Source organism: Gopherus flavomarginatus, chromosome 5, assembly GCF_025201925.1.
Source record: "Gopherus flavomarginatus isolate rGopFla2 chromosome 5, rGopFla2.mat.asm, whole genome shotgun sequence".
In the NCBI taxonomy this organism is placed as follows: domain Eukaryota; kingdom Metazoa; phylum Chordata; order Testudines; family Testudinidae; genus Gopherus; species Gopherus flavomarginatus.
This window is the reverse complement of record NC_066621.1, coordinates 11271049-11279025: the sequence shown is the minus strand read 5'-3', so window position 1 is coordinate 11279025 and position 7977 is coordinate 11271049. Positions and strand designations below refer to the sequence as shown.

The 7977-nt window shown below is 43.2% G+C and overlaps 1 protein-coding gene across 1 annotated transcript; it reads right to left on the bottom strand.

The window, feature by feature from the left end:
- Nucleotides 1-2768: 2768 nt before the first annotated feature.
- Nucleotides 2769-7368, bottom strand: ADORA3 (adenosine A3 receptor). The gene is made up of 2 exons (XM_050954369.1): nucleotides 6549-7368; nucleotides 2769-4048 (listed from the first exon to the last, which is right to left on the bottom strand). The coding sequence occupies exons 1-2, from the start codon at nucleotides 6896-6898 to the stop codon at nucleotides 3430-3432; spliced, it is 969 nt and encodes a 322-aa protein (XP_050810326.1). The 5' UTR covers nucleotides 6899-7368; the 3' UTR covers nucleotides 2769-3429.
- Between the last annotated feature and the right edge of the window lie 609 nt (nucleotides 7369-7977).

The window sequence follows — 7977 nt, the reverse complement described above, 5'->3', positions numbered from 1 at the left end:
ATCTTCCAGATCCTAGTCTAGTGTCTTAACCACGAGCTTGTTCAATGTGGCTATATGGTTTTCAAGCTTACAGCAAAATTAACTTTCCGTGTTTTTTTCCAAAGTCTCTTTAGTTTGCACTTAATACTTAAAGCAAAGTTTCTTTTCCATCCGTTGCTCTAATAAGTGGAAGTTTGAGTCTTATTCTTTCATCACTGGCTTGGCTTCCTCTTTTTCAGGTATTACTCCATGGAGCTTTGGCTTCTGTATGTGGTTTGCAGTTCTCTATTCTTCTAGTTTCTCTGCCACAATCACTCTAGTTCGGGGTAGTCAGTAGGCAGATTGTGGGCCAGACCCAGGCTGCCAGATGCTTTTGAAAGGACCCTAAAATCTTTTTATTTACTTATTAATATCATCATTATTGTTTTTTTGTTCTCTGGAGTCTGGACCTTGACTGTACCTTAACTGAGAAATTTGGACCATGACAAAAAAATAATTGACTACCCTGGCTCTAGTTCATCCCACTTTCCACAAACACTTGTGATGCTTAATGGTGATGTTTCAAAACTAGAGAGACAGAAGATCAGACCACATGAGGTAACACTGAATCTGGTGTTGAGAGAGAGTCAGGTGTGAATGAAAGTTCTCAGGGGCAGGCAGGGCAATTAGGAAACAATGCAACTACTGAAAACTCTTCAGCAATCAGTTGGAGATGCATTCAAACAGAGATGTGGCCTTCTCTAAGATTCCCATAAGTTTTCCTTTTACTCAACTTACTTTTTTTGCTGGACCTTCAAACACATCGGTAGCTAAAATATAAAGATGAACAAAAATACAACAGCAGGCTTGCTATGAATAATGCTGAGCAGCTCTCTGTCTTCAAGACACTTTACAAACATTAAGTAATAGGCACGACACCCTGTGATGTAATTATTTTCTCCATTTGACAGATAGCAAAATTGTGAGAGTTGTTTAGCGGCTGGTTGAAAGAGAAGTCACTGCCAAAGCTGTGATTAAAACTCAGGAGTTCCTGGCTCAGACAACACACCTCTCTTCAAATATTATTCAGTCAGGATATGCCCACGCTGCTAAGTACCGTATTCTGGAAAACAGGAATACATACCTAACATCTTTTCCAACTGACCCTGGTCAACAACCCTGATGAAAAAATGTAAAAGACAAAACATGCACCTGGCACCTCTTTACTGACTTTTGCAATAATAAAAGCTGTACCTCCAGCTATGCCACCTCACTGGTATTCCCATGAAAGAACTGGTATATTGTGCCCTTGTGGCATATTTTGTTCTCTCTCTCTCCCCAGTGCTTCCTGTTATCATCTGGTGTGATATGTCTCAGCAGGACATGTCCACTGTTGTGTGGTTCCGGGAGCTATTTATTTTGGGGGGGGGGGGAGGTTAAGTGAATTCCATGCTGATGAACTACTCCCCATTGACAGGAATTCCTTGTAGGGCTAAGAGGAGAGTTTAGCCTCCAACGCCCTTTCAATCTGTGGCCTTTCTGCAGAGCCTGCCACCAATGGAGAGTGAGGTTTAGTGCTGCAGACATCTGTCTTCCGGTGAATGTGCTGGAACCCAGTTCTCACAAGGTACTGACAAGGCACCAGATGCATGGGGGTAACTGCGGCAAAAAATGGGAAGGAGTGTCTGGATAAAAGCACCAAGCCTGCAACTGCATTGAAAGGGAAATCAAGAGTATAGCAGAAAGCTGAATGGGGAGGATATTCCACTGTCAACCCCACAATGGTTGGACTTATGATCAGAAGATAATAAATCTAGTTGACCAGCTCAAATCTGTCCCAGGATAGCCGTAAACAACCGTTAATAATATACTTGCTTTTCATTGCTGTCCTGGGACAGCTCTGAGCTGATGAACTAGAGGCAAAAGGATCTATATCTCATTTATCAGTAGTCAAAGCCATTACCCCACCACAAAATGATTACGTCTTTGAATCAAGACTGGAGATCTTTCTAAAAAGACCAAAACAAGGCAACACTCTAGCTCAACCACAAGCTATAAGCTAATTACAGGAATCATTGGGTGAGGTTCTATGGCCTGTATTTTGCAGGAGGCCAGACTAGATACTCACAATGATTCTTTTTTGGCCTTAAAACCCATAAGCTAATCGCTGGCGCAGACAATGTGCTTTAGAATAACATGGCTGAGTTTGGATTAGATTCTACTAATCCTGCTACCTTTGTATTCCTGGTGAAGCCTTTCTCTCCAGCACATGTAGAATGAGTGAGCAGACTACTCAGAGCCTGTATTTCTCCCAGAGCCTGTTAATGCAGCAGGGTTATCGGTTTGTTTAGGTTATGTGAGTATAATTTACCCAGATAATTCAATAGCCATTCTTGATTTATGACCACGGCTTTGTGTGATTCTTCCTGGGGGTACCCAGAACTGTGAGGCACCTTGCAATCATCTGCCCTTAGCGTGAGGAAGCCTTCTCTGTGCCTGCTGGGGGTCAGCTCCCCAACTCCACTGGCCATGGGCAACATAATTGCTCCCCTCTAGGCCTTGCAGGCCCTGCTGTCATTCTGCAGGTTAGCAACAGGCACGCTCCAACCTCTGAACATCTCCCTGGAGTGACTAGCCACTGGACACTCACAGTATTCACAGATTTGCTGCTTCCAAAGAAATGGTACAAGCCAGTTTACCAGTCCCACTTCAGAGCACCACTCTGCTGAACACACAGCACTGAGATTTGTTTATAGTTAAATCAAATACAAGTTTATTTAACAAAGCATAACAATTTGGGTAGAAGCATGTAGAAATATTGGAAACAAATGGTTTCATTAAGAATAAAATCATAGCATGCGTTCTAGAGCCTAGACTTAATTATCAAAATATTCTCCTGGCTAGTAGAGTATTACTCATCCAAAAATCCTTGCAGCACTTTGCAGCCAGGCTGGCTGTGACCCCTCCCTTGCACGAGATATGCATGCTGTCAGTTTGCCTCCAAGGTGAAGGTTTCAGTGTGTCCCTTTGCACACCAAGATTTGTCTTTATTTATAAGCAGGACACTCTCCTGCTGTGTTTTCTTCCTATAAATTTCCTCTCGTAGATTTTCACAGTCTCTTAATTAGCACCTGTCTCAATATGCAAATAGGCATACATTGTGAGATACGCACTACACAATACACAAACGACCAGACAGGGAGATATTACCACTTGTCTGAAAGGAACATTACCGAGGTATATGATCTGCTTTGACTCCAAGACCTTAAGAACATTATTTTCAATATAGATACATAACTCCTTAAATATTATCCATCTATACATATTGCAATGGTTATGGTGATCAATGGGCTACTGGCTCTCGGTAGAGACTTCATTTGCCATCCTTTGGTGAATTATTATACATATATGTGACCCAGGGAATCCCTGTAAAATCTTATGTGTGTCCCCTGGACCCTCTGCCAGTTGGCATCAAGGGGTCACTGGGTCGCACTCTGATGTTTTCTCCATGCTAGGACTGACAGGCTTTGGACTCATGCACAGGACATAGGTTCTTAAAATAAGAGTGTAAGTGTCTTTGAACTTCTTTATCTTGCAAGCATAGACAATGGGGTTCATGACTGAATTGGAGTGAGATAGCAGAATGCTCACGTACCATAGATGCCGCGGGATGAGACAGTTGGGACAGAAATGTGTGATACAGTTTAGAATGGACAAAGGCAGCCAACAAATCGCAAACAAGAAGAGGACGAGGGCCAAAGATTTGGCTGCCTTGAATTCCTTCCCATAAAACACTCCTGCATTTGTGTTTGTTGCACTTTGACTTAGTTTTGTGCGGATAATGTAGAAGATCTCGATGTACAGCGCACACATGAGGATCAGAGGGATGAGGATCCAGGCAAAGAAGCTGAAATACACCATATAGTCCATTCTCATCACAGAAACGAATTGACACTTGAGTTCACTGTGCCTTTCTGTGCCAATCCTTTGATTCCATCCGAACATGGGGACAAATCCTGCCAGCAAGGACAACAGCCAGCAAATTCCAAGAGCCATCCAAATTCTTCTCTTTGTGGTGATTATTCTGTACCTGAAAAACACCAACTCTGTTAGATGTGATTCTTTGGCGACAGTGAAGCAGCATCCAAACACTCATGCTTTCAAGGGCTGTAGGTTCATTTGTGGCTGACTTGAGTGCTCGGCTGTCTTTTGGGCAAAGTATCTTATTGCCAGTACTTTGTACTATATGTGAAATGATTAACTAGTTTTAACCAAGTCTGTCTCTTACCATTTGGCCTGCTTTGGATAGCCGCATTTCTGGCCTGGTGCTGATCTCAGCGTGTCTGAGGCAAGGATATAATTGGCATTGCCAACAGCTGATTCTGCTGGCTACCTTCCAGCTTTCCTTTAAGGACCTCTCCATTCATATTGTAATTTACACTATTCCTCCAGACTACACTATTTCTCTACTCTTGGAACCTTTTGATGTAGGGCCTTTGCTCAAAGAAATATGACCTGATGTATTAATTTAGATGGGAAAAAAAGAAACCCAACAGTCAAAGGTGTTAAACTGACCCAGTCACTGCCCAATATTAAACAAGGTTCAGGGTTTGGTAAACAGAGACCTCAGCCTGCTTAGCAACACGGCAAACACACTATTGAAAGTCTTTTAAACTTTTTTATTAACAATTCAGAAAAGAATTAAAAAACAGTGAAAACCTTTGAAATGTAAAGCATTGTCAGGCTTTTATTTTACCAACATCCTGACCCTTTCCTTTTCACTGGAGTGAGTTTTGAGAAAGAACCCCTTTCCCCCTTCCCATCTGACAATATCTTAGGTGGTAATAACTGTCGTTTTGGGATAAGAGAAGATGTTAGTTATGATGGACTGGATCTGTCATAGATGCTGTTGTTAAACTTCAGTCTCACTTCCCAGAGGACAATACAAAACAAACACGCACAAAGGGGGATAGAAAAGAACGGCAAAGATAGAAAATGCAACTTCTGTCTCTGGTGTTGACTCTCACTGCCGAGACCTGATAAACTTGTACCAGTGTTGGTCTTTTGAGGGCATTGCTTTTAGCTGCCTCTTTCTGGTCACAGGCTTACACCAGTCTTGTAAAATAGACAGTCTTGGCTGGTTGAGCCAGACTCTTAAACAGAAGACAAAAGAAGAAACATGGGAAAGAGAAGAAATCAGGGTGCGGAAAGAAAAGGACATCTTGGGGAGCAGTGAGGTATGTCAAAGTCTTACATCCTAGATGGTGTTCAGGGTTTAGTCAGAGCTGATGGAGGTAGCGCAATGTTATCTGGGTCCCTCTCTCATGGCCCGATTTGGTCACAACATCTGTCAGGATTAGGATGAAGGAAGTCCGGGGACCCAGGAGACAGCAGGGCAGGCAGCCGTCATGGTGAAGCTCACTCCTAACCCTTCTTTCATCTTTTAGTCAGACAGTGTCACAGTAGCCAGCTTTCCCCCCACCCCCTCAATGTCCTAGACTTAATTTCTGACCCACCAATTTTGGTTCATTGATTACTGGTCCCACACTTCTCTTGTTTACCAGGCATAATCTTAACAAGGTCCTTAATTATATCTGTAGGTTTTTTAGTTTAGACTTATGCAGTTTTTCTGTCTCCCCATACACATATGTTGTTACAGGTCCTGGTGATATTTTATGAACTTTCACTCGCTTCTTAAAGTTGACCTCACAATTAAGGTAAATGTAGACCCAGTTATGACACCAGGACCATGTACTGTCTGACCCTGTGCCATGTTGTTGTTGTTTTTGAGGGAAGGGGAGTGTTTTATGCGTGCACTTGGCCACTCAAGTTATAGAAAAAAGGTGTGTTTTTATAAAATCTTCTTATTAGAACTTGCTGTTCATTCTGTGCCCCTTTCTCATTTTGACCCAGTGCTGATGTTGATGGGAGTATTTGAAGTGATTAGCCCCAAAATAAGCAAACACAGAAATAATATAAAAATCAGGTCACGCACTCAACAAAATAACTGAAGGATGAAATCATATTTCACCATGATCCCCGCAGCTCTCTGATGCCTATGGGCAATTCAATAATTAATACTTATTTTTCATATTGTAGTAGCACTTAGGGTCCCCAAACAGGATCAGGACTCCACTGTGCTAGCTGCAGTACAAACACAGAGCTACGAGATAGTCCCTGCCCCCAAAGAACGGCTCTTAAATTGATTTTACAAAGAGAGAATCTTTCTCTTTTTCAAACATACATTTAAAGTGAGTTTACTGCTTCAGAAACTTGCCTGATTAGAAGCCACTTCAAAAGATGTGGGAGCAGGGAGCATCTGTCAACACAGAACCATAAAAATGTAGGACTGGAAGTGATCTCAAAAGGTCATTTAGTCGGTCCCCCAATCCTGAGGCAGGGTAGAGTAAAACCTCAGTATTGCAGGGCAGGTGTGAGATAGGGGGTATGAGCACTGGGGGAGAGGGAGGAGCGTGCATCTAGGTCTGAGCTGGGGTGTGGAGACCCAGAGGAACGTTAGAGCATTAATTGAACTTCTGTGTAATATGAACAATAACTTGAAAATGCAACAACTAAACAGACTGACTCACCTGGTGGGCAGCTTCACTCTCAGGTACCTGTCGATCGCTATAGCCAGGAGAGACAGGATGGAGGCATTAGTGAAAACCACCAACAGGCAGCACATGAAGAGGCAGGAGTAGAAGTGGATGACGACTCCCAGGCTCACCACGATGGCCAGCGGCATGACGAGGATGCCCACAGCTATATCGGCCAGCGCCAGGGAGACAATGAAGTAGAAGGTATTTGTCTGAATAGCTGGGTTCAGCTTCACCACCCAGATGACCAGGATGTTGCCCACGGTCGCAGATATCCCAATAACGGACTCGATGGTGATGTAAACGGCATCCAGGCTGCTTAGAGTCAAGCTACTGTTTGTCATGGTGAATAGCAGGGTGTCTCCTCTGCAGGCTCAAGGGCAGGAGGGAAGGAGGAAGATGCCAACACAAACAAACTTGAATGGGATTTTTCTTTCACAATGACAGTAAAACTCAGCTCTCTCAGTGACTTTCCTCACAATAACTACAGAACTGTGCAGAACTTTACGTCCCCATGGAATCATGCAGTTAACTGGCTGTTACCCCTCCATAGCATTGTACAAGAGTAAATGGCACCTGGATATCCACGCCATGTGATCCTCTCTTGTGATTTCTCCTTGTTAATGCCAGAACGTCTCTGTGGCTCCTTCAATCTCCTTTAAGCTCTCTGGACATTTCTTTTGAAGTGGTCTGAAATCTTGTAGCAACCCAGCCAAAAAGCTACCTGCCTTCACTTGCTCTAGCTGTTGTCACTTCCCAATGACTCTATATTAGAGCTGTGAACACTTTCTTTTTTCAGAATTACCCATGTCAAATCAACCACATGTGACTTTAGATAAGCAAATTCTGCTCTTCTTAGGAAGTGAAGCAGTGAAGAGGAAGTCACCAGAATGTTCTGTTTGATTGCAGCTCCCCATTTGACTTTCAGCTCCTTATGTGTTAATCTTCAACTAAACCTCTGAATGGGCGGGGGGCCAGCTGTCTTGGAGATCCCCGACCCGCACTGCTGACCTTCTGAAACAGCTGTGCACCTTGGGACACTGCTGTGACTAGGATGGTCCTGTCATAATGCAGAGGCAAAACATTTTCCACGGAAGGCCCTGGGCTGTTGAATTCATTAGTGCTAGACATCAGAATGAGTTCAAGACTCATCATATTCAGAGAACAATGCACAGTTCTTTCAGTTCTTCAGATTCTTAGTCTGCACTGTCACCATGGTATGTAGGTGCAGGAAGTTATCTCCCCACCACGAAACTGCTGAAGAATGAGCCAGCGCTGTTCATGGATAGAGGAAAGAAGTGATGAGAAAAGGCAGCATGGAATTAGGAAAGAGAAAGAGAGAGAGAATAACTAAACTAAGCTGAAAGTATCGGAGTTTGTTATGGGAAAGCATTTGTGTGACCCTTAAATTTGTATTTCATGG

Bases quoted from the DNA above. Each gene is read 5' to 3' on its own strand.
- ADORA3 (XM_050954369.1), bottom strand. From the start codon at position 6,898: ATGACAAACAGTAGCTTGACTCTAAGCAGCCTGGATGCCGTTTACATC. The intron at 4,049-6,548 runs GTGAGTCAGTCT...GGTGTTTTTCAG, and splicing joins AGAGTGAAGCTGCCCACCAG to GTACAGAATAATCACCACAA.